General features: G+C 37.6%; 1 protein-coding gene across 2 annotated transcripts in view; it reads left to right on the forward strand.

The window, feature by feature from the left end:
- The window catches only part of LOC105485475 (diphthamide biosynthesis 5), a 42,273-nt gene extending 15,287 nt beyond the window's left edge, over positions 1-26,986 (forward strand). Inside the window, exons 5-8 of one of the 2 annotated variants that reach the window (XM_011747872.3) lie at positions 8,349-8,469; positions 14,803-14,842; positions 17,249-17,352; positions 19,354-26,986. In XM_011747872.3, the coding sequence (XP_011746174.1) occupies positions 8,349-8,469; positions 14,803-14,842; positions 17,249-17,352; positions 19,354-19,577 (489 nt within the window). In that variant the 3' untranslated portion in view covers positions 19,578-26,986. The remainder of the gene's footprint in view (positions 1-8,348; positions 8,470-14,802; positions 14,843-17,248; positions 17,353-19,353) is intronic. The other variant, XM_011747873.2, reaches the window with a different exon arrangement.
- Positions 26,987-27,490: the final 504 nt, after the last annotated feature.

A 27,490-nucleotide genomic window follows, 5' to 3' on the forward strand; every position in this document is an offset into this window, starting at 1 on the left:
GAACCAGCATATTCTATACAGAGGGAACAGTCGGTACAAAGGTCCTGAAGTGAGAATGAGCTTGGCTTGTTAAAGGAACCAAGGAAAGGCTGTTGGGCCGTAGCAGGCAAGGGGAAGAGTGACCTGAGGTTGGATAGGTGGACAGGGCTGGATCACTAGACTCTCATCCAACATTAGGAGTTTAGATGTTATCGTAAGTGACATAGATTGACATTGAAGGGTTTTAAGCAATAGAAATACTTGATCTGATAAATTTTTTAAAACATAATCTTTGGCCAATATGTGAAGATTGAATTACTGCCAGGCAAGATTTGAATTGAGGAAATCAATTAGGAGGCTAATTATAGTCATTTAGAGGAAAGATGATGTTGGCTTGTACTGTATGGAGTATGGCATAAGAGAAGATTTAGAAAGTGAACTTAGGAACATTTTCTATTAAGAGAATTGAGATTTGGGGAGATGTAGAGAGCCACTTCTGCCTTACTAATAGTCTTAGGAAAGGAATTGGGGTCTTTATGCATCATCTTCACTATCACTGTTATTATGGTTTGTACCCCACAAAAACTTGTCTGTAGGGCTGGACTCTTCTATTACTATTGCTCAATTGGCTTCCTACTTTGGTTGGTTCTGTTAAACTTGTCATTGCTAGAGCAGTTGCCTCCTTTCAGTAAGAGCCCTGTGCCAGTCTTCCTGTGCTTTCAGGACCATAGATTAATCATAGAATTGATTATGTGGAAGAGTAGTATTATGTTTATCTTACTCCTAGACTCTTGAGGGTATGGATGTTGCTTGGAAGGCTCTACTAATGTCTTGGGAAGAGTTAAAGTCATGGGGTAGATATTAAGTACATGTATGTTAAATGAAAGAAGCCAGACATGGAAGACCATGTATTATTTGATTCTGTTTACATGAAGTGTCCCCAAAAGGCAAATCTGTAGAGACAGAAAGTAATTAATGGTTGTTTGGGGCTGGGCATTACAGGGATTAACTGTGAATGGACATAAGGGGTCTTAGTTGGGTGATGAAAAATGTTCTAAAACTAAGTATGGCAATGGTTGCACAGCATGGTAATTTACTAAAAAGTGTTGAATTATACGCTTGAAAGGGTCATTGTTATGTGAATGATAATGCAGTAAAGTGGTTAAAAAAATGAATTATAAGAAGTTAGCTAGATAGGCAAAAGGGCAGAAGGCATTCCCAACATAGAGAGAAGTGTAGTTAAAAGAGAGAGTCTTAGAAGAATTAGGGACTTTGTAAAATTCTTAGGGAATTTGTAAGGTATTGCAGAAACACACACATACATACAAATATGCACATAAATAAATACCAAAGAAACCTTGGCTATCTAGGGAGTCAGTTAACACAAGGCTTAGAATATGTATGTTGAATAAAAATTGACCACATATTGGGTAGAATTGGTAGAGGAAAAATATAATGGAAAAGATTTAGAATTTAACTTCAAATTAAAAGGCCTTCGTTTTACTTCTTGCCTAGGCAGTAACTAAGGCATCATCTTACTTCTCCGGATCTCAGATTTCTTTACCGTAAGGGTATGTGTTGAGGATTGGGAGGGTGATTGGATGAGAGAGCTGGTTTTCAAACCACACCATGATATATGAAGATGCTTTAGGGATTCTACAGATAATGAAGTAGTGACATAACAACAAATAACAAATATTTAGATCTTCAGGGAGCCCAATTATTATCTTTAACTCTATTGATGTTCTACTTAAGAGTAGTTCATTTAGAAAAAAAGAACTAAATGTACACTAAGTGCCAGTAAAATGTATGAAAATTACTAAACTACATAAGCTCTAATATCTTATAGATTTGGAAGCCAAAAAGCCAGCGTCTTTACCAACATTTGGGAAAGATTATCTTGACTGAGATACTATTAGGTACTCAAATTTTCATTCAATAAATTTTAGGATTTTTTACATTAAAATAATAGTTATAAACACATATACTTTAAAATCATGTTTTTAAATTCCTAACAGACATTTCTAACACTTGTAATTGTTTAACATTTTTCAGATTTTTCTAATGAAAGAAAAGCCTATTTGTATGTCTAAAGCCAGGCATGTTGGTTGTGTTCAGATGTCGTGGTAATGAAAATTTGCTTAATAAATTGAGGATCAATCTTAATAAATCAGAGATTTTTCTCAATACACAGAAGATAGGAGAATAAAGCCCTTTTCTTGAATTCTTGAGTTTAACATTTCTGCAGAAGCAGCTTAGACATAGTCAGAATTGCTTCCATTTAGCATTGTTCCTGCTTTAGAAGAAACATTTTCCTTGATAATAAATGATTTCTATACTCATAGAAAATTAGGAAGCTATATTGATTATAAAAAGAAAATAAAGCATCCATAGTACCACCACCTAGAGGTATCCACAATTACCAATTTTGGCATATTTCAGTCTTTTTATTCAACACTTAGTATGTGTATATTTACTCAATCTTATAGGCCAAACAAATATTAGAAGAAATTAAAAATTCTGAAATACTTCTTTATATATAATTTTATTATCTTAATCATTTGTGTGATAGAATATATTAGTTCTCTTGTAGAAATTTGGTGACTGAAATGTTTTTAAAACATTTTGAAAGGCAGATAAATGAGACAATTCCATGAAACTAGGTAGCAATGATTTCTAGATAAAAACTGCATTATCAGTTGTGGCTGACTTCAGAGAAAAGGTTGTATAATTTCCTATCATTGTGAAATGTTTCCACTTTCTCTTGCTATTGCATGAGTGACCTTGAGTATTGCCATATGTTCATCTGTTTATATAATGCATTTCTAGTTTAGAAAAATGTATGTTACTTTCTGAAAGTAACAACTCATTTCCTCCCTTTTTTTTAATACCACAACATTCAGTGTGATAGTCAGCATTGTCAACTTTGTAGTGATTCTTCTTGTTAGTTTTCAGAATCATTAATTGGTTTCATTGTTGTCCAGGGACTAACGTAGTAATGAAAAACTCTAGCTTAATACAAAGAACACGTAGTTTTAGTGTTCTTTGTATTAAGCTAGGTTTTATCATCTAGAGTTCTACATCCTTCTGTGGTCTTAGAAGAAAACAATCTAAGCTCTTTCTATTCTTTTAGTCACTTAGCAACAGTTTTTGACTACCTGCTAAGTCATGAGCATACTTAATTTTTTTTCTTCCTTTTTGTTTCCACTTATTACTGGTTCTAATCATTATTTTTTTTAATAGCCACCTTACCATCATTTTTTTCCTACTTCATAGTTTTCTTTTTAAATTGTAAATCTAATTGTGCCATTCTTCTATTAAAACAATTTTGGTAAATTAATCCCCATCCTATATAGAATGTTCAGTTACTTGTATGTTGTATTAGTCCATTCTCATGCTTCTCATAAAGACATACCCAAGACTGGGAAATTGACTTTGAGGTCAATTTTGACTCAATTTTGAGGTTAAATTGACTTTGAGGTCAATAAACTGTGAAGTTTAATTGAGTCACAGTTCAGCATGGCTGGGGAGGCCTCAGAATACTTACAATTATGGCTGTAGGCGAAGCAAACACAGCCTTCTTCACATGACAGCAGCAAGGAGATGTGCAGAGTAAAGAGGGGGTAAGCCCCTTATGAAACCATCAGATCTCGTGAGAACTCAATATCACGAGAACAGCATGGAGGTAACTGCCCCCCTCTTCACCCTCCCACTACCAGGGCCCTCCCACGACATGTGGGGATTATGGGAACTACAAGATGAGATTTGGTTGGGGGCACACCCAAGCCATGTTATATATGTTTATGATTTTATATTATAAATGCTTTGATTTACTGATTTTCCTGTCTGCCGTTACAGTCTATCACAGTGCCATGCATATAATCAATATGTAACAAGTACTTGCTGGGTTGAATTTCTTATTTATTTTTTTCCCCCAACCCCCTGCCTTCCACCATGGAGTTCGATCTTGTCTTTGAAATTATATGCTCTAAATTGTCATTTTAAAATTTAATTTATAAGTGGCTCTCATTATAAATCCTGTAGCTCTTCTGTCCACATAGTCATTCAACTTTATGTACCTAGTGTGTGGCCATGTGCATACTCTTTCTTAGTGTCATCAAAAATCAGTGTTACATCAGTGGTAAGCAGATTGTATGTGGGGATAAAAACAACAACAAACAAACTTAACCCCAAGACCAGTATTCTGTATAGAAGAGAAAACTAATCACTCTTGATTATGTGGTTTTGTGGTACATTTTTTGACAGTTTTGCTGGCTTGGCTTTCTTTTACTTCACAGATTTCACTGATTTAATTTAGGATATAAATATATGATACTTGCAGGGCTTAATAGAGTTCTTAACAAGTTTAATTTTTCTTAATTTAACAGATTTTTTAACTTAAATACCACAGAAAATATTTTTATTATACAAAATAACAAAAGCATTGAAGTCTAAAATGGAGTTTTACAAAGCATCTATGCTTCTAAAAGGAAATAAATATTGATGGCTATGAGATGAGTTAGGAGACTGTTAAGGTTATTCAGGCAAGTGACATTGAGGGCTCAAACCATAGTTGTAGGAAAAGAAATGACTAGTCAGCTACATAAATTACACAGCAGAATTTACAGGAATTGGCACTAAATAAGACGTCAGGAATTAGATATATGTTTAGAGAGAAGTCAGGTACAGTTAGCTATTTCTAGGTAATTGCTTAATGCCATTCTAAATATTGCCCAAGACTTCCCACCTCTGTTACTTTGTTCATAGTATCTCATTCTTTCCCCATGTTTGGCTTCTCCAGTCTTAAATCTTAACTGTCTTTCAAGGTCTAGCTTACACCTTGTATTTTCAGAAGATGCCTTCAGATGCCCTCTGAGTGGGGGAAATGCTGAATTCTTATAATGCTTAGAGTCTATAGCATATTTAATAATAATTATTACTACCTGCTATTGTCTGTCTTGTGCATCTTCTGACTAGATTGTGCCTTATGCCTAATAAGTGGATGTTTTGAGTTGAGTTTTTTTGGTTTTTGTCTTAGATAAAACATAATCCAATATAAGTTAGGTAAACTGCTTTCTCTATAGGTTACTCCAGGTTAAAATTTAAAAAGGCCTGTGTTTACCTACTGTTTCTTATAAAACAGCTGTTTCTGTAGTCTTTAAATTTAGATTTGCAGATAATGTTTTGGAGGAAAAGTGATTACAGCACAAAGGCTTATATTAGTATTATAGGATGGCTCAATACTTAGGCTTCTGCAATTTCAGTTCTCATCAGTGTGTGATTTTGCTCTAGTATAGTTCACTGGTGAGCCCTTGGATTGTGAAACACAAAGAACTGGTTCTTTTGTTCTTTGAGGTATTGACATATGGTGAAATTGTTTGCATAAGATTCCAGGATTCACTGAAGAATTTTGCACCACAGCTATAGGAGTGGTTACAGTTTATAAATCAGGGTCCTGGAGAGCAGTGCTTGTGTGAGGTTTTCTTTAATCTCTCAAATTAGACAATTCAAAGACACTGCTACACAAAATGCTTCAGATAGTGTTTATATGTGACTTGCATCTCAGTTCTTTCTTAAGTGGTCTATTACTTTCTTTTTGAATGAAGAACTTATTTCCTTCCATGACTGTATTCCCATGACTCTTAAAGTATTTAAGACTCATTTAAAGTATGTATTATTGCATATATAATTTTTTAACAATTTTACCTTGAAGTTTTTTTATGGAATAATACTAATATTTCATAATTTGATCAGAGACGTGAAAAATCCTTTTTAGAATGTGAACAGTTGAACTTGTCAGAATGAAATCATAAATGTAGTTTCAAATATTTAATATTTTTGAGCTTACTCCAATAAGAAAAGCAGTTGGATTATAGCAGGGCACAGCATGTTAGAACATCATCATTATTAAAACATTATCATTATTATATCATCAAATTCCTAACACTGAGACTTTTCCATGTGCAAGGCACTGCTAGGCACTCTGCATACTTTGTGTCATTCAACCCTAAAAAACCACATTTTTATGTTTACAGTTATTATACCCATTTTGTAGAAGGGTTCCTCCCAAGGCTTGGGAACATTACTTGACTTGTCCGTGATTAATCATAATAAGAACCAGTGCCATGACTGCAGAGCCTTTCCCTGCTGTATGAGACATGAGCAAGACTGCACAATCCATGAGAGCCGGAGCTATGTTTTACCTGTCATTTTAAACCTGTGACTAGCATAATACCTGGTACATAGTAGATGATCTGTAACAAGTATATGTTGGCTAAGTTTGCCTCTCATCACCTAATAATAATAATGGAACCTCTCAGCAGGGCCCGGACCATTCCTGGTAGCTTGGCACAGAGTGAACATATTCCTGGCATTCCACATTAGAACCAGAAATACATTTGTTACAGAGAAACCTTGTCACATGTGGCAGGAAGTTTCATGACTGAATATTTGGAGTTACATGGGTCTTGGTACGTCTTGGTACACTGACCTGTGAATTCGATTGCTACTGAATAGCATAACTTCTATGAGAGAATACGTATTTAGGCAGCTTTCAAATGGACTTTGGAGTAAAGCTTCTTGGTAGGTAAGATGTAGACTGTGGCCTATGAGGAACATGATGAGCCTTCCCTTTAGAACTCAAAGTCACCATTATGAGTATTGATTATAGTTTATAGGACCTCATTATGTAAAAACTGAGAAACGTCGAGCTGCTCTAGGGAATTAAGGATGAAGCACCTGAATGCCCCACTTTCTCTGTTTCCTTCCTGCCTGTCTTCCCCTCATCTCTTGCGGAGCCTCTGAAACTGATTTGACAAGCCTTAGGCTACTGGAAGCAGAGGATGACTAATCCTTGCTCCAGACCAGTTTCTGCATTTTTTTTTTTTTTTTTTTTTTTTTTTGAGACGGAGTCTCGCTCTGTTGCCCAGGCTGGAGTGCAGTGGCCAGATCTCAGCTCACTGCAAGCTCCGCCTCCCGGGTTCACGCCATTCTCCTGCCTCAGCCTCCCGAGTAGCTGGGACTACAGGCGCCCGCCACCTCGCCCGGCTAGTTTTTTGTATTTTTTAAGTAGAGACGGGGTTTCACCGTGTTAGCCAGGATGGTCTCGATCTCCCGACCTCGTGATCCGCCCGTCTCGGCCTCCCAAAGTGCTGGGATTACAGGCTTGAGCCACCGCGCCCGGCCCAGTTTCTGCATTTTTAAATGAAGAACCCAAGGCTGAGAAAAGTGACTTCCTGAAGTCACACGGCTATTTCAGGCACACAGTTAATTTGTGGCAGAGGACTAGATGGGACGTTCAGAGTCTAGTGCTTACCAGTTCTGTTATAAATTATTTCAAGTACCATTTAAATTGAATAATGAAATCTTTATACAACTTTAGTATCCTGTTTTATATTAAGTCTTTGAAAATAAATATCCTTTGCTCAGTGCTAAGAACTAATATTAACCTATTGTTTCACAGTTTGAATAACTTTTTACATGTAATATGATCCTCACAACCTGAAGAGTAGGAAGAACAGAATTTTATCACTATTCCCATTTTAGAGATAAAGTCTTAGGGTAATATCACACACCCAACAAGTTGCAGAGCCAGAATTCAAAAGTAGATTTTCTCAGCGTAAGATTTGAAATTGGACTTACTTAAGTGAACTAGTTCAGCCAGTCTGGATCAGAGAAGCAAGCTTCTTGGTTGTAGTGATGGTGAAGTGGGGTAGGCCACATGAGGGTTAAAGAGGAGGTTTGGAAAAAGGCCCTCACCCCTGAACTCTGTAGTGAAGGAACAAATAGAATCTTGCCAAATTAAGGGACTGTAGGTTTGGAACAATGGCAGGAGTGAGTATATACTTGGTTTTATTGAGATAGTGTGATGAAAAGGAGCATTCCCTCAGACTAGATTTAAGTATTTGTTTTTATATTAGTTAGCTATGTGACTAGCTAAGTCAGTTGATCTTTCTAAGCCTTGATGGTCTCATCTGTAAAATGAGAACAATATTAACTTTGTGAACCCTGCTCTGATTGCTCAGAACTCTTTTTTTTTTTTTTTTTTCTCCTGGGTTCTTTGCATTTCAGTATTTTTAGTAACACTATATAGCTAAATTATGAAATTGTTATACATGTTCCTATACAGAATGCAGAAATACTAGAAACTTATTACTGAAATTTACCTACTACTGGCGTCAGAAAGACACCAGTTACCATGAACCAAAGAGAAGTTCCTGTTACCTTTTTTGGTGACAGATTTGATCCCCAACCCATATCAAGTTGGGTTTTCATGTTTTATTTTGGTTGTAAAATGATTAAATTCTCTCCTTATCTATGAAATAGTAGCGAATTGTTCCATCATTAATTAATGTGCTTTTTTTTTCTAGTTATATAAGTTTGGAGAGACAGTTTCTATTGTTTTTTGGACAGACACTTGGAGACCAGAAAGCTTCTTTGACAAAGTGAAGAAGAACAGACAAAATGGCATGCACACATTATGTTTACTCGGTAAGGGTTTGGGAATTTCCTTGAAGTAACAATATGGAACTATCATATTTTTCTTTTTTTTGATTTTGTGTTAAGGTAAAAACTGTTGTATGGATAATTAGCTAGAGGTAAGAAAAGACACAGTCTAGCCATTCTATGCAGACCACACTCTTTCCTACACTCTTAGAGAGAGATGCATCTTCTGCTTCAGGTACCACGTGGTTATTTCTGCATACACACCATAGTTATGCTGCTCCCTCTTATGCCCTAGTAGATCCTCTCCAGTATTCCATATCTTACTCATTTGTCCATCAAGGATTTACTGCAATCCAATAGACATGCACTGAGCAAGTCTTACCAAGGACCATCCTGCACCTTCCTAGGGAGGTTCTTTGAATACTGCAGTCTTGATGCTATCAGATTCACAATGATAGATCTAAAAGAGACTCTGGAGATCATCTTACTGAAGCCTGTTTTACAGATGAAGTTGAGGCCCAGAATATTGAATGATTTCCCCAATGTCACCTAGTCAGTTGGTGGCAGAACTGGGAGAATCAGATAGCCTTTTAATAATAGCTCATTTCACTGTACCATCTTGCTCAAATCCCATTTCCTGTTTCGTGTGGAAAGAGCTGGCTGGGATCACTGTCTTTGTTTACCCAGATAATAGTACTGAGATTCAGAAAGGCCTGGTGTTTTCTTTCTAGCAGAGGCACTGAAATTTTACTGACTCACCTTTGCTAATCAGCCCCTATTTTAGTAGCATATGTTGTAGAAAGAAATACTGGTATCAAAGACTTAATCTGTGACTGAACAGAACACAGCTAACTGACGTTTTTGATAACTTTGAAATGATACTTCTACTTGGAATCAGAAGACAAAATCCCAGTGCTACTACTTACTAGCTAGAGAATACTGTAAACATTCCTTAGCTTTCATATTTATCAAATAGGAATAATTCCTCCTCCTTCATGGAGTTGTATAGAGCAGTACTTCTCAAACTATTTGTGGTAAAGAACCATGGTTGGGTTGTTTAAAACATATGTTTGATTTTTAAATTTTCAATCTTTTATGTCAGTGTCAAGTTACTATAAATTTTGTACATATTCTTACTCCTGTAGTTACTTCATCATTTACTGGTAACACAAAGCTCACATACTGGCATTGGTCCTGAGATCATACTTTGAATTGTACTGTCTTAGTGAAACTGTGTGAAGTCACTCACCAAAATGTCTATCACATAGCACAACATCAGGGCAGATAAACCCATGATTTTGGCCTCTGTATATTAAATACAGATATTCAGAACATTAGAAAAGATTTCTGTTTGCCACTTTTTTTTTTTTTTTTTTTTTTTTAGACAGAGTCTCACTCTGTCGCCCAGGCTGGAGTGCAGTGGCGCAATCTCGGCTCACTGCAACCTCCAGCTCCCGGGTTCAAGCGATTCTCCTGCCTTGGCTCCCTGGGTAGCTAGGACTACAGGTGCCCGCCACCACACCCGGCTAATTTTTTGTAGTTTTTTAGTAGAGACAGGGTTTCACTGTGTTAGCCAGGGTGGTCTCCATCTCCTGACCTCGTGATCCACCCACCTCAGCCTCCCAAAGTGCTGGGATTACAGGCATGAGCCACTGCACCCGGCCTTTTTTTTTTTTTTTTTTTTTTTTTTTTTTGAGATGGAGCCTTGTTCTTGTCGCCCAGGCTGGATTGCAGTGGCACGATCTTGGCTCACTGCTACCTCCGCCTCTCGGGTTCAAGCGATTCTCCTGCTTCAGCCTTTCCGAGTAACTGGGATTACAGGTGCCTGCCACCACACCCAGCTAATTTTTGTAATTTTAGTAAAGATGGGGTTTTGCCATATTGGCCAGGCTAGTCTCAAACTCCTGACCTCATGATCTGCCCGCCTCTGCCCCTCAAAGTGCTGGGAATACAGGTGTGAGCCACCGCGCCCGGCCTGTTTGCCAAAAATTTTTAAGCTATTTGCATAATATAACCAATTCTCTATTATTTAACAATATTTAATTTTAAGCAACACAGTAAGTTTTTTGTTTGTTTGTTCGTTTTTTAAGAGACAAGGTCTTGCTCTGTCTCCCAGGCTGGAGTGCAGTGTCACAATCTCATCACACTGCAATCTCAACCTCCCATTACCCAAGTGATCCTCCCACCTCAGCCTTCTAGGTATGGGACCACAGGCACATGCCACCACACCTAGCTAATTTTTGTATTTTTTGTAAAGATGGGGTTTCGCCATGTTGCCCAGGCTGGTCTCGAATTTCTGGGCTCAAGCAATCCACCCACCTTGGCCCCGCAAAGTGCTGGGCTTAGAGGAGTGAACCACAGTGCCTGGCCGTATGTCTTAATAGAAAATATTATTATACATTTTTACTAATGATTGGCATTTCTTAGGATAGAAATTAATATCTAGAGCGGGGATTAGCAAACAAGGACCCATGGATCACATCTGGCCTGCTGTTTGTTTTGTAAATAAGGATTTATTGGAACATAGCCATGCACCTTCATTTATATATTATCTATGGCCACTTTCATGCCACAACAGCAGTGATGGGTAGTTGTGACAGAGACCATATGGTCCTCAAAACCTAAAATGTGTCTGCCCCTTTTCAGAAATTTGCTGACTCCTGATCTTGAGTGAAATTTTATCTAATCTCATGTGCTGCACCCTGAATCCCTTCAGTGATGTGTTATAACCTTACGCTACTTTTTTCATAGTCTTACCAGCCATATGAATTACCTTATTAACTTGATTTCTTCACTGTGTCGTAAGAGCAGAGACTTTATCTTGCTCATTATTCTCTTCCTAATGTCTGGAAGTCTAGCACAGTGTAGGCATTAAATAAATATTTATGGAAATTAACTGAAGTTTTATTTAGTCTATATTCTCAGACTTGGTCTTATTACCCATTGGCACAGAAAATCTTTTAACTCTTGCTAGTTCAATCAATTCCAGCCAGAATACACTCCTTTTAATTCCATTTTTCTCTCTTTTTTTTTTTTTTTAGATAAGGTTTACCCTGTCATCCAGGCTGGAGTGCAGTGGTGCAGTCTCAGCTCACTGCAATCTCTGCCTACCAGGTTCAAGTGATTCTCCTGCCTCAGCCTCCTGAGGCTGGGATTACAGAAGTGTGCCACCATGCTTGGTTAATTGTTTTGTTTTTAGTAGAGATGGGATTTTGCCATGTTAACCAGGCTGGTCTCAAACCCCTGGCCTCAAGTGATCTGCCCATCTTGACCTCCCAAAGTGCTGGGATGACAGGCTTGAGCCACTGCACCTGGCCTCCTTTTATTCTTGACATCTAATTAATTATAGATCTAGATTAGGCCATAAACTCTTCTCTAACACATTTTCTTTTGTCTTATGCCAATATTGGCAATCAGCTAGTATGACGTTTTCTTATTTTAGTTTATTGCCAGTGTGATTTAGTGCTTCATTCATCATTAATTAGCTTTATAATTTTGTCCTTGAATTTTCCATGTAAAAAGAGACTGGTCTTACTTTTTTATAGTCCTTACTAAAAAGGACACTGTAAGACTTATGAGTTGGTGTGGACCATGCCATCAGATATATCTATCTTGTTATCCCAAAGTTCGATCCAGTTAAGATCAGCTGTGGGTAGAAGGTCAAAGTAGATGACAGGTGAAGGATAATTTTTGAAAGGACTTTTGCTGAAGAAGATGTATCTGAGGGATGAAAAATGGGGATTCATTGGAGCTCAGATACTAGAATGTGTGTTTTACAACAGTACTGAAAGGTTCTAAAACAGAACAGGGAAGGAAGAATCTGAGAGGCAGGCTACCTGATAACCTCCCCTTATAGCCATTAAAAATGACAGGAAAGGCTGGGCACAGAAGCTCACGCATGTAATCCCAGCACTTTGGGAGGCCGAGGCAGGCAAGGTCAGGAGATGGAGACCATCCTGGCTAACACGGTGAAACCCCGTGTCTACTAAAAATATAAAAAAATTAGCTGGGCGTGGTGGCGGGCGCCTGTAGTCCCAGCTACTCTGGAGACTGAGGCAGGAGAATGGCGTAAACCCGGGAGGCGGAGCTTGCAGTGAGCCGAGATTGCGCCACTGCACTCCAGCCTGGGCGACAGAGCGAGACTCCGTCTCAAAAAAAAAAAAAAAAAAGAAAAAGAAAAAAAGAAAAAGTGACAGGAAGGAGAGCAAGCAGTGCTTATCTTTTCAGAAGCTTTGGAAAGGCAAATAGAAGATCAGTGTATAGGTGTTTATTGAGTGCTTACCCTATGCCCCATGTAGAGTTAGTTTCTTTTGGAATACCAAGAAAGTATAGACGTGGGTCCTGCTCTCAAAGCTTTGAAATCTAGTTTGGAACTAATGTGTTGTGCATGTGAAAGTTTAAAGAACAATTAAGTTCTATTGTATGGAGAGGCAGGAAGGACAAACCAGAAATTTGGCTCTTGAGTTCTCTAAGAGCTGCCACTTTTCTTAGCTTTCCTGGGAAAAGACAAACAAGGTTAAACAATATATCTTCCTTGCTCCATTAACAAAAGCAGGAACAGGCTGTGAGGTATAGGATGTCATGATTTCAAATCCTCAAACCATAGTTCTTATCGTTTTATCGTCTGGCATTCTCATTATTTAAATTAGTATGTATTTATTGAATGCTTGCTGTGGGTTAAGTTCTGTAGGGATTAGTGTGGGTAAATCATGGTAGGAAAACACAGAGAATTTAAAATTTACTTAGAAAGAGAAGACCAATATATATGATATAATTAGAGGTTAATAAAAGATAGCATTAATTGTATAGATCTTTCCAAGAACAAAAAGCATTTGAGGAGATGTCAACAAAGACTTTATGAAAGAGTTAGACTTAGGTTGTCCAGAAGGCGGATAGTTTAAGATGGGTTGGTGACTGAGTGGTGGGGCAGCCACATGAGTAAATTTATTCAGTAAACATTTATGGAGTGTCTTCTGGGTACTTCACATTATGCTAGGTCCTGGTACTAAGATGAATCAGAGACGCTTACATTCTAGCAAGCAGAAATAGAGAAGAAAAATTATGGACTGTTTGAAGACAAGGGAAAAGTAACACGGGGTCTGGCTTGAGACGAAGTCACGAATGCATTCCTTGATTAAAAAGGATTTACCTGTGAAAATTCTCCTCAACCCTCTTCACTTTAAAAATCAGATTCTATAGAGCATATTTGAAAAGTAAAGAAAACTGAAAATATGAAAAATCTCATTATCACAACATTTCAGAAGCTCAAAGTGAATGAATTAATAAATGGGTTAAAATTTTTAAAATCTTACAAACATAATTTAATGGAAATCTAAAAGTTGACTTACACCATTGATTATAGGGAGGCCACATTCTTAATAACAGACATTCACTTTTTTCTCCATAATGTGACAGACAAGTACAAATATATTTCAAACCTGAAAAAGGCTTTCAGTGCTGGTTCCAAGAACATTTAAAAATATGTATTTAATATTAACTCTGCTATAATTTCCAAGCAAACTCTTGGATATTCTTTATAAGAAACACTTCTATAATCACTTAGGAAATGTGCATAAAGCTATTAAAGACTCCTCAGTTGCACTATGTTTATTTTTGCAAAAACAAACTTTGGCTGAACCATTTGTTTCAGCATGTAAAGCAGGAAGCAGCTGTTGCTGTTGTATACTGAGTTCCTTTGAGGATGTAGAGTGATTCTGCTTTTTTACCTTTACCAAATAGTTCAGTTAAGCATTAGTGATTAAAAAGTATACCGAATCAAATATTTGTGATGCTTGGACTGTCAAGCTTTTTGAGAGCAGAGGTTATATCTGGTCAGGTCCCTGTGGTCTCCCAGTCTCTGGCACAGTGTCTGACACACAGTTGGTGCTCAGATCCCTGTTAAAAGCATGAATACTTAGAATTAAAGTATTTATTCAAAATTATGGCATGTGTTAACATTCATAAGAAAGCAAAAGACTTTTTTAAATGTGGAAAAGATTTTTTTTCTACTTATATCTATCGAAGGCCTTTCAGTTGGGTCTGTGCAGTTATTAGCTGGCAGAAATGAAAACAAAGATTGTGATTAGCTGTTAGTAGTGTGTTTGCCAATGTTTATCTAATTCTTTCCTTTGTCTTCTTTTCCAAAAGGAAATTAGATGTTAGCAGGATGGTCTCAGGGCCAAGCTCATGTTTGTTTTCTAACTAGTGGCACAACCACAAGCTTCCATTCTTCTCTATGTTACTGTAACAAAGTGGCTAATTAAAGTGTGAGGGAAGAATGTTTCCCCAAAATTTAGGTGACTCTTAACTGAGGTTTACACATAGGGTTTTGGATAAAGTTTTTAATTAAATTAAAAGAACTATTTTTACTTCCTACAGACATCAAAGTAAAGGAGCAGTCTTTGGAAAATCTAATCAAGTAAGTTATTATTCTGAGAATGCATACATCTGTTTTATTTCCTTGAACCAAATTCAATAAATTCTACTTAAATGACCTGAGTTCTAAAGATGGTTGAAAATGAGCTCTCATTAACAGTGTGAACATTAAACATTTTTATTCTTATGAAATGATAAGCAGTATAATAGAGTAGAAATAGCAATATATCTTATAGATTAAACACTGAGAACAGTGGTTAGCATCTAACAGACACTCAGTGCTTGTGGAATGAATTAATGCATTGGGATTCTGAAAACATGGGTGTGAGACTGGGCGATGGTTCACGCCTGTAGTCCCAGCACTTTGGGAGGCTGAGGCAGGTGGATTGTTCGAGGCCAGGAGTTCAAGACCAGCCTGGCCAACATGGTGAAACCCATCTCTACTAAAAAGGAAAAAATTAGCTCGGCGTGGTGGCACGTGCCTTTAGTCTCAGCTACTTGGGAGGCTGAGGCACGAGAATCGCTTGAATCTGGGAGGCAGAGGTTGCAGTGAGCTGAGATCATGCCACTGTGGTCCAGCCTGGGTAACAGAGTGAGGAAAAAAAAAAAAAAAAAAAAAGACATGGGTTTGAGTCCTGAGTCTGCCTCTACTTGAGTGCTCTTGGGCAAGTTACTTCCATCTCTGAGCCTTATTTTCTTCATATGCATAATGATAGTACTAATCCTTTTTTACTTAGGCAGTGTCTAATACAGTACCCACTACCCACTTGTGACTAAGGAGCATTTGAAATGTGGTTAATGTGACTGAGGAACTGAATTTTTCATTTAATTTTAATTAATTGAAAAATGATACTCTTGTTGGAAAACTTTTAAGTATGTTTGAAACAGCTTTAGTATATAAATCTACTTTTACAACTATAAATTTTATGAAATTTAAATACAGATCAACTATTTCCAGTGAAAATTTAATATCCAAATTAAGATGTGCTATAAGTACATACCAGATTTCAAAGACTTAATATAAAAACAATCTCTTTAATAATTTTTATATGAGTAGGTGTTAAATTACAACATTTTGGATTAAATAAAATATATTATTGAAATTTTTGCCTTTTTTGGTTGGGCGTGGTGGCTCACGCCTATAATCCCCTCCTTTGGGAGGCTGAGGCAGGTGGATCACGAGGTCAGGAGTTCGAGATCAGCCTGGCCAAGATGGTGAAACCCCGTCTCTACTAAAAATACAAAAAAAAATTAGCCAGGCATGGTGGCGCGCACCTGTAATCCCACCTACTTGGGAGGCTGAGGCAGAGAGTTGCTTGAACCCAGGAGGCAGAGGTTGCAGTGAACTGAGATCACACTACTGCACTGCAGCCTGGGCAACACAGTGAGACTGTCTCAAAAAAAAAAAAATTGCCTTTTTACAAACTTTTTTGTTAATATGGCTACAGAAAACTTGATTATATATGTGGCTTCATTTATATTTCTATTCGATAGCATTGACTTACAGAATTGTTTTGAAAGTCATTAAAATAATCTATATGAAATGTATTATAAACCACAATAGCTATATATATATGTATATGTGTGTGTGTGTGTATATATATGTTTTTTTTTTTTTTTTTTGGCGACAGAATCTCACTTTGTCGCCTAGGCTGGAGTGCAGTGCTGTGATTTCAGCTCACTGAAACCTCCATCTCCCGGATTCAACTGATTCTCCTGCCTCAGTCTTCTGAGTAGCTGGGATTACAGGCGTGTGCCACCAAGCCCAGCTAATTTTTTTATTTTTAGTAGAGATGGAGTTTCACCATGTGGGTCAGGCTGGTATCGAACTCCTGACCTTGTGACCCACCCGCCTCGGCCTCCCAAAAAGCTGGGATTAAAAAAAAAAAAAAAATGCTGGGATTACAGGCATGAGCCACCACACGTGACCTGCAATAGCTATATTTTTATTAATATGATAATTCGGCAAGCCTGATAGGCTTTTGAGGCATACAGAAATAAACATCACCTGAGACTTTTAAGCATCCAAGATGCTTTAGTTTACTTTTCTTAGAGGAAACAGTGAAAAGAAGAAATGTGGTTTAAAAATGGCCATAAAAAGGACACTAAACCTGATTAAGCTAGAGTATAGACCAAATTGCACTTATTTTGAATTGTTTTTGCCAAAGGTATCACTTTGAATAAAGATAACTTTCATTTAGACATCTATCTTTATGTGTTCCTGCCATCATTTCAGTGAGATGAGAGGAAAGTTGAAGTAGAACAATGAAAAAGCTTAAGAAATGAACAGTCATCATGCTTTTGTGTATGCTTAAAGTGAGTATATGTAAAAAACATCAAACAGAATGTAGACTGTGGTACTTGAGTATACCTGGGAGAGTAATTGCATTAATACTGTATTATGTAGTTTAATGGCTAAGAACAGTGGCATCTAGTTTTCTACCTATAGGGGAAGGAAGATCTATGAACCTCCACGGTATATGAGTGTAAACCAAGCAGCCCAGCAGCTTCTGGAGATTATTCAAAATCAAAGAATACGAGGAGAAGAACCAGGTACTCAAGACCCTAGAAGGGCTCTCACATTATTCCTCTGTTGCTGCATTTAGATGTGTATATGACTTAATATTGACTCATACCACTGTGGAAGCAAGAGTCAGTGTTTTCGTATTGTACTATTTCTTGTCATTTTTGTCCAACTTTAATCCCATAGGCTTCAAGTTGTACTGTAAGAAAAAAAAAATTGGCATTCTTTTATAGTGTAATTAACACCGTTCCAGAACGTGAGGATTTTTCACAAATTAAACATCAGTCACATTTGATATAAATATATTAGAATATAAATATTTTTGTAAAATGTATCTATCATGTTATCCCTAATCAATGGTGAGATCTGTCCTGCAAAAATATACTTATCCTACTTTTATTTTCCCTCTTTTCATTCTTAACACTGAGACTAGGAATAGTTTTCTTCAGGGTAAATATGAGAAAATTTGTTATTATATTCCTAATATGTAGACACAGTGTGTGGTGTATAATAATAATGTTTATTGTCAGTAAATCTTTATGGGAGGTTCTCTTTTTTTTTTTTTTTTTGAGACAGGGTCTCACTTTGTCACCCAGGCTGGAGTGCAGAGGCGCGATCTCAGCTCACTGCAGCCTCCACCTCCTGGGCTCAAGTGATCCTCCCACCTTAGCTGGACTACAGGTGCATGCCACCATGCCTGGCTAATTTCTTTGTGTGTTTTTGGTAGAAACAGAGTTTCACCATATTGCCCAGGCTGTTCTCGAACTCCTCGGCTCAAGCGATCCTCCCACCTCGGCCTCCCAAAGCCTCCCAAAGTGTTGGGATTACAGGTGTGAACCACTGCGCCCGACCCACTGTGATCTTTTTTTTTTCTTGAGATGGGGTCTTGCTTTGTTGCCTAGGTTACAGTGCAGTGGTGCAATCATGGCTCACTGCAACCTCTGCCTCCCGGACTCAAGCCATTCTCAGCCACTTGAGTAGCTGGGACTACAGGTGCATGCCACCACGCCCGGCTAATTTTTTTGTATTTTTGGTGGAGATGGGGTTTCACCATGTTGCCCAGCTGGTCTCGAACTCCTGAGCTCAAGTGATCCGCCCACCTCAGCCTCCCAAAATGTTGGGATTACAGGTGCGAGTCACTGCGCCTGGTCAAGAGATTCTTGAGTGATTGTTGCTTATTTTATTCTCATTAGTAGGCCATGTTACAGTCGTGAAACAAATAGTCTGCAAGGCTGTTCTATATCCATAACTTTGTACAGAGGTTGCTTGCATTCCCGTTTGTCCTTGGATAAATCATTTGCCCCCTTTTGATCATTGTTCAATCAAGACCCCTTTCCCAATTAAACAATACAACCATTAAAGGGTCAGCTCTTTAGCAGTAGCACCAGAGTCAATAATACTAAAGCTCATTAAGGCTGGCTCTTTTGAACTTAAAGACATAAATCATGCCAAATGCTCATTATTTGTTAAGGAATCTATAATCTACTAGTCTCGTATCTACTATCTTAGCTCTCATTACCATGATTTAAAAGAGAGAGTATTACATTTTAAAAACAGAAAACTGAAGTTTATCACATTGGCAAGGGAGAAACTCAAATCTGTGAATTTATTTCATAATCTCATGGTTTCTTCAGTATAGCTAGGTCAATATGAACATAAGTAAGTTATTAAAAACATAAGTGTGTAATAAACATTGTTTACTCAGAACTTATTTTAAAACAAATGCTGTGCAATTGTAGAGTATAAGTATAGCCTGTCAAGTCCTAAAAGCTTAATGTAAGCCTTTGGAATTCTGAAAAGGGTAAAATTTGAAAGTACTCTTTTATAATATTAGGTAATACAAATGATTTAGAAAATCCCTTGGATGAATTAATGGATAACTGGTCCATAAGTGGCAAAAGAGATTTAAGATATTTGGGGCTTCTTGAAATGTACTTGTGGTACTGATGTTTGTTTGACTGTTGGACAGGATGATGCATTTGCTGAACTGAATGGCAGTATCTTTTTTTTTTTTTTTTTTTTTTTAATAGCAATCACCGAGGAGACACTTTGTGTTGGCTTAGCCAGGGTTGGAGCAGACGACCAGAAAATTGCAGCAGGCACTTTACAGCAAATGTGTACTGTGGACTTGGGAGAACCATTGCATTCCTTGATCATCACAGGAGGCAGCATACATCCAATAGAGATGGAGATGCTAAATCTCTTTTCCATACCAGAAAATAGCTCAGAATCTCAAAGCATAGATGGACTTTGAACGTAGATATTTACTATTGTCTAATTTAAATTTCAACCATATATGGATTGATATGGTTTGGCTGTATCCCCACCCAAGTCGCATCTTGAATTTTAATCCTCATAATCCCCAGGTGTTGTGGGAGGTAATTGAATCATGGGGGGTGGTTACCCCCATGCTATTCTCATGATAGTGACTTCTCATGAGATCTGATGGTTTTGTAAGCGTCTGGCATTTCCCCTACTGGCTCTCATTCTCACTCTTGCCACTCTGTGAAGAGGTGCCTTTCACCATGATTGTAAGTTTCCTGAGGCCTTCCCAGCCACGTGGAACTGTGAGTCAGTTAAACCTCTTTTACAATTACCCAGTCTCGGGTGTTTCTTTAGCAGTGTGAGAATGGACTAATACATGGATGCATGCACATTTGTGTAACAAACAGGTCTTTTGGCTTATCTAGCAAGTATAAAACAAGCGACCAAAAAGAAGTTGACTCAACAATGCTTGGTTTCCCGTGGCAGTGAGTTTTTTCCCTATGATATCATCAGTTGTTGCTGCTATTTTGGCAACTTTTCAGGATGTACACATATAGAGCAGACCAGACTGGAAAGCTTGTGGATAGACATCCAGTGACAGAATCATTTAAGAGCAGTTTTTATTTATGAAACCAATTTATACAAGATGGTTGTTAACAGAATATAACTTAGAGGTAACTGGAATTTGAATCACTTGAATCTCAGTTTTAAAGGGTAGAAGTTATGAGTGCCAAGAAAAGCAAATAAGAGATTAGTAAACATTCACAAAATATGTTTATAATTTTCTTCTTTTTAAAAAAGTTAGCTGTCCTGACTGCATGAGTTGTCCTGACAGCAGCTCGTATTACTGTATATAAACAAAGGTAGAAAGATTACATTTCCATCCAGCAGTCTGACTTAAAGCTCAGCTGAGCACATGCCACAAAATGACATTCTTCTGAATTCACTGTCTTGGTTAGCTGACATCCTAATTATGTGGCTCATATTCTGCTGTATTTTGGAGGTTATGTAATTGTTTAATTATAAATGTTCAGCCAGTCTTGTACAGTTGCTGTTTGGTTTTAAATAGCATCTTTCACATCCAAGCAGACAAATGGAAAACTTGCTGACTACAAAATAAAATTTGTAAAAATGTAAGTTTGAAGGCAACAATGGATTAGTCAAGATAATGCCATATCACTTAACTCAGTTAATACGCCATTGTATATGTGCGAGTAGTCACACATCTTACTAGTTTTAAATAACACTCCATTTATGACCACAGGTCATTCTATTTCATGACCAAAGAGTTTTATATTTTTTGTCAATTCTGAATAGAAATAGCTTTCTTAATATGCTAGTTCAATTGGTTCAACTCTAAGTATTTCCATGGCCTAACCAATTTTTCTGAGCCCTTAATAAATCCATTGGAAGTTGAACAAAGATTTCCCTACTCCCTGGGTTCATCAATTAGCTAAAGATTATTCAACTTATTTTACTTCGAGATAAAATATATTTTTATATATATATATATGAAACATCTCTTTTTTTCTTTCTTTGTGAGACAGAGTCTCACTCTGTAGCCCAGGCTGGAGTGCAGTGGTGCAATCTTGGCTCACTGCAACCTCTGTCTCCCAGGTTCAAGCGATTATCCTGCCTCAGCCTCCCGAGTAGCTGGGATTACAGTCATGCGGCACCACGCCTGGCTTTTTTTTTTTTCTATTTTTAGTAGAGATAGGGTTTCGCCATGTTGGCCAGGCTGGTCTTGAACTCCTGACCTCAAGTGATCCACCCGCCTCGGCCTTCCAAAGTGCTGGGATTACAGGCATGAGCCACCATGCCTGGTGTCATTTTCAATCTGTTAGACACAGAAGGGGAGAGAGCCAAGTACATTTAAATACCAGTTGTATATTATTTTGTTCTCATATGTTAAACTAAACATTTAAGAACTATAAAATGAAGAACTTCTGGTTTTAGTAATGGTGTTACAGCTTGTAATGTCCAAACCCTCCCAATTATAAACTGTGGACAAAATATAATAAACAATGGTCTAAAAACTCTAGGGAGTCACTGAAACCAGCTGTGAACTATATATGATTTTTCCCCTTAGGTCATTCCCAGACTGTGTGGTAAGGCATGGCTAGAACTCAAGAGAAAGTTGCGGTCTTACTGGCTTGAGGTGTTAGGATGGAATTAAGGGCTGCTAGAAGGACTGAAAATTAAAGCAGCAGATCCTAGAAATGAAGGTGTCAGAAATGGAGGAGGCTTCCTGTCTGCATATGATCTCTCCTTGAATCCTTAGCTAACTCTCGAACCGTGCAGGCCCCAGGAAGACTCCATGGACCTTGGTGAAAAGCCACAGTTGGAAGGCTCAAGAAGCTGAACAGAGATGGCTGTTTTCTTTTGCAACAGAAGACAGAGTTTCAAGTTTGAATTCTGACAAGTTAGAAGGGCTTGATAGAACTTTGAGCTTCCCAAAGCCCCAGAATGGCCATGTATTAATAAAGGCTGTGCACAAGACTAAAGATTTATGCTAAAACTAAGGATAAAACCTTTAACATAATGTAAAATCAAGGTGATTAGCCAATAATTTAAATGAGATCAAAGCTTAGCACTCTTCAGAGTATAATAAAATGAATCTGCATAACATATAAACAATGACCTGAATACAATAAAATGCTATAGGGTATCCAAAGTAATAAGGAAATACGGCTTATAGCTTATGGTTTTAAAAAAAGAGCAGACAATAGAAAAAAAAATCCTAATATAAACTAGGTGATAGTGGAATTAGCAGACAAGGTTATTTTTAAAGCAGTTTTTAGAACTATGTTCATGGAAGAAAAGGTAGTGTGATGCCGGGCGAGGTGGCTCAAGCCTGTAATCCCAGCACTTTGGGAGGCTGAGACGGGCGGATCACTAGGTCAGGAGATCAAGACCATCCTGGCTAACACGGTGAAACCCCGTCTCTACTAAAAAATACAAAAAAAAAAAAAAAAACTAGCCGGGCGAGGTGGTGAGCGCCTGTGGTCCCAGCTACTCGGGAGGCTGAGGCAGGAGAATGGCGTAAACCCAGGAGGCGGAGCTTGCAGTGAGCTGAGATCCGGCCACTGCACTCCAGCCTGGGTGACAGAGCCAGATTCAGTCTCAAAAAAAAGAAAAGGTAGTGTGGTTGTAATGAATGCATATAAGTGTATACTCTCACCCCAAAAGTGGAAACATTAAAAAAAAAAAAATGGGTTTAACTGGAGAATACAGATGATACATGAAAGAAATTGTCCAATCTGAGGAAGAGAGAAGAAAAGATTAGAAGGAAAACAGCACAGAGCCTCAATGCCATTTGGGGAAATATAAAGCAATTTAACTTACGTAACTGGATTTCTAGAAGAATAGAAGGAAAATAGGGCAGAAGAAAATATAAGTAACTTACAGGCCAGAATTACCCCAAATTCTGTCAAAGCCAAAAAGCTGTCAACTCAACAGATCCAGTAAACTGAGTGAACCCCAAATGAAATAAAGAAAATCATACCTAACATAACAGGTAAAACTGATGAAAACCAAGGATAAAAGAAAAAAGCTACCACGGGTGTTAGTAGGGAACCTGCCAAATTTTTATTTGAAATTAAACTTAACTAGGTTCCTTTGTTTGCTAAATCTGGCAATCCTGTTCTGTATGTAACTTAATCTCAATTTAATGAAATTGTAAAATGAACACTGCATTACTCAGCAGGGAAAGGATGAACAGTAGTGAAATCCCAGTGTTAGTTAAAATGGAAATACCTGAAGGCTGCATACATTTATTTATTTAATAGTGTTTAGCTCTTTAATACTATAAAGTTCTTTAAAATTATCATGTAGTGAAACCCCATTCCATAATCTAGATACAGAACAGTTTCATCACCCACAAGATCTCCCACTCTCCCTTTATATTCATCCCCTAGTTCATTCCTCCTTATTGTTAAGTAGTGTTCTCTCATATGGATAGACTACAGTTTGTTTATCCATTTTTATCCATTCACTATTTGAGAGATAAGTGGTTTGTTTCCACTTTCTAGCGATTATGTATAAAGTTGTTAAAACATTAACATAACAGGTTTTTGCCTGATATCCGGAGGGATTGCTGGATTACATGATTAAGTGTGCACCTAATTTTATAAGAAACTGCCAAAATGATTTCCAAAGTGCTTGTACATTTTGCATTCTCGCCAGCATTGTATTATCTTTGCCAGCACTTCATATTGGCAGTATTTTGAACTATCCCAATAGGTGTGTAGTGGTGTCTTTTTTTTTTTTTTTTTGAGACAGAGTTTTGCTGTTGTTGCCCAGGCAGGAGTGCAATGGCATGATCTCGGCTCACCACAACCTCTGCCTCCTGGGTTCAAGCTATTCTCATGCCTCAGCCTCCCAAGTAGCTGGGATTACAGGCACGTGCCACCACGCCCAGCTAATTTTATATTTTTAGTAGAGACAGGGTTTCTCCGTGTTGGTCAGTCCAGTCCCGAACTCCCGACCTCAGGTGATCTGCCTGCCTCGGCCTCCCAAATTGCTGGGATTACAGGCGTGAGCCACCGTGCCTGGCCGCAGTGGTGTCTTTGTTGTGGTTTTAATTTGTATTTCCCAATGCCTAATGATGTGGATCATCTTTTCATGTGCTTATTCACCATTCTTATATCTTATTTGATGAAGCATCTCTTCATGTCTTTTGCCTACTTTTAAATTGGATGGTTTCCATATGGTTAAATTTTGAGTGTTTGTTACATATTCTGGATAAAAGCTTTTGTAAGATATATGACTTGCAAATATTTTCTCCCCATCTGTAGCTTGTCCTTTCATTCCCTTAACCATTTTTGATAAAGCAAACATTTTAAATTTTGATTAAATCCAGTTTATGTTTTCTTATATGGATTATGCTTCTGTTGCCATGTCTAAGATCCCATCACCAAATTCAACAGACTCAATATTTGTATGAAGTGAGTTTTAGATCCACACTGATTTTTTTTTTTTTTTTTTGGCATGTAGATGTTTAGTTACAACATCTTGATAAGAAGACTATTCTTCCATTGAATTGTTTCTGCACCATTGTAAAAATCATTAAGCCATATTTATGTAGGTCTCTTTCTGAACTCTTGCTGTTCTGTTGATCTGTGTGTCTCTCCCTTCTGTGATACTATGCTGTCTTAATTACTTTAGCTTTATGGTAAATCTTAAAAACAGGTGGTGTGGTTCCTTTAACATTCTTTTTTCAAAGTAGTTTTAGCTATTCTAGTTCCTTTGCCTTTCCATATAAATGTTAGAATGAGCTTGTTGACATATACAAAAGAGCTTGTGAGATTTTGATTGGAATTGTTTGAGATGGTGTAGACATTTTGGGGTTTATTCTGTTTTGGGTTTGCCCAACTTCTTGACTCTATGTGTACGTCACCAAACTTGGGAAGTTTACAGCCATTATTTCTTCAGATCTTCCTTCAGCACTATATACTTTATCCTGTCTTTGAGAAATTCCGATAAATATAAATGTTAGACATTTCTTACTGTCCCACGGGTTCCTGAGCTCTGTTCATTGTTGTTATTGCAGTCTGTTTTCTCTGTTGCCCAGAGCTGATAATTTTTATCCATCTATGAATTCACTGACTCTTTTCTCTGTCTTCTCCATTCTGCTGTTGAGTCCATTCTGTATGTTTTTAAAATTTTGGTTACTGTTCTAAAATTTCCATTTGGTTATTTTTGTATCTTCTGTTTTTTAAACATTTGTTGCAAGATTATTTGATTTCTTTGTCACGTATTTTTCTGTAGGTGTCTTAGCATTTCATATAGCATTTTTGTATTGCTTGTTTGAGCATTTTAAATATCTGCTTTAAGGTCTTTGTTAGGTAATTCTAAGACTGATATCTCAGTTTTAGCATCTATTGATTTTCTGTAAGTTGAAATTTTTGCAGCACTTTGTCAAGTAATTTTGGATTATAGCTTGGCATTTTGAATATTACGTTGTGAGTTGCTGGGTCTTGTTCAGATTTAATGGAGAATATCAATCTTTTTGTTTTAGCAGGCAACCAACCTGTTAGGTTCAGGATACAATTATCAGATTGCTCTTTATGGGCTACAGTTCCAGTGTAAGTTCAGTTTTCAAAGACTGCAGTTCTCTTTGGATCTATTTCAAGTTTGTGGCCTGCAGTTTGGGACTTACGAAGTAGTCTGTTGGATAGTTTAGTTCTCAAGATTCTCAAGGCTAAGTAGAACCAGATCCAAGCATTAGTGATTTGAGGATGATCCTTGGCGTTTGTAAACAACTTTTTGAGATTGCTTTCCTAGTTTCCTCCCACTCCATAATCTCTCCACTACTTCCTGGTTCCCTGGGCTCCCTTTCTTGGTTGGTCCTCTGGCCAGAAACTTGGGGATCTAGTTACTCTACTCTGTTGCTATTTCATACCTTCATGACTGGGCCTGCATTCTGACCCATGTGGAGGGGGTACAGAGAGAAATAAAAGCAACAGGGTTGCTGTACCCTTTTAAAACCATAACTCGACCAAACAGAAATATTCCCCTCCCTCAAAGTTTTAGTTCCTGTGGGCTTCCATAACTGTTGGCCACCACCACAGGATTGCCTGGGGGAAGCTTTTGGAAGGCAGTGGGAAGTCTTCCCTCCAACTAATGTTAACAACAAATGTAGTAACTTTGCCTTCTTTTGAAGACTGTAGAAACCGACATGACCTATGTACAAATTATTGCTCATGGGGAAAGTAGTATGATGCACATACGGGACAATAAACCCTGTAAAGCTGAACATTATGATCTAACTTATTGTCTAGGGTGGAAGACAGCAACGGCTAATCAGATGGACCTTACTTTATTTGTAATTTTACAAGTCAAAATGATAAAAGTCCAAGCCAAATGGCCAAGCCAAGCCTTAATTGCTATGAAAGTGCTCCTGCTTATATGTGAATCTGAATATCTTGTTTACTTAAAAAATACCACATTTAAAAAATGCCATTTGGTGGCTACGTTCAGGAAATACTTTTTACGATGTCTTTGTATTATTTTGTTTTATTCTTTAGTTTCAGCAGTTGCTCTCTCACAAAGAGTATTATTCACTTTAACAATTCATACATAATCACTTTTCAAAGAGTTAAACTTTACATTAAAAAGCAAAAATCATCCATTTTCAATAAATTGCCTTGCCTACACTGTGCCAGACTATGCATTTCTTACTGTTAACATTAGCAGATAAATTTGAATTGTGAATTTAAATGTTGGTAGCATGTGCTAAGCCTGAATTTCATGGTAGATTTTTTTTTGCCTCAAAGTAGAACTGGATGACCTGATAATGTTTTAATGAACGAGAATCCAATTAAAATGCTGTTTCCTTTTTTTTTTTGGAAAGAATGGAAAAAAATAGTAAACTGCTATCATTCTGTCTACACCTATTGAACCTGTTTGCTCCTCCTTGTCTCTGCTGTTATTTTTGCTCTAGACTAATGAAAAGTTTGGTGCCATAATCAAGGGTTTGATTTAATAAGGAGGGAAAGAAATGCATTTAAGTTTCAAAAGTTGTTCAGAAGAGTTTACACTTGATAAGCATTAGAGAGCCACTCAAGATTCCTGAGCTAGAGGACTGCAAGTGGAAACTGGGAAAGCAAGACCAGTGTAACAGAGGGTGGCTTCTGTGGTTAGGAAAACCAAAACTCTACATAAGATTGGCCGCTGCAGTACTGTACCAAACAACTTCCTAACCCAGTGTATAAACAGAAGAGACTGCTCTGTAGGAGTGTTGACAGGCCACTGTAGAATTCGGCCAGAGGCTAATTCCAGAGAACACAGGATAGGTAGGGAGTCTCAATCTAGCAGGTATGCAGAGGGGCCAGCCCCAGGCATTCAGGAAGCCAGGACAGGGCAAATCTTTCAAAAGCGCCTGGACAAAAGTTGGATTCA

The sequence above is a fragment of the Macaca nemestrina genome, chromosome 1 (assembly GCF_043159975.1).
Source record: "Macaca nemestrina isolate mMacNem1 chromosome 1, mMacNem.hap1, whole genome shotgun sequence".
NCBI lineage: Eukaryota > Metazoa > Chordata > Mammalia > Primates > Cercopithecidae > Macaca > Macaca nemestrina.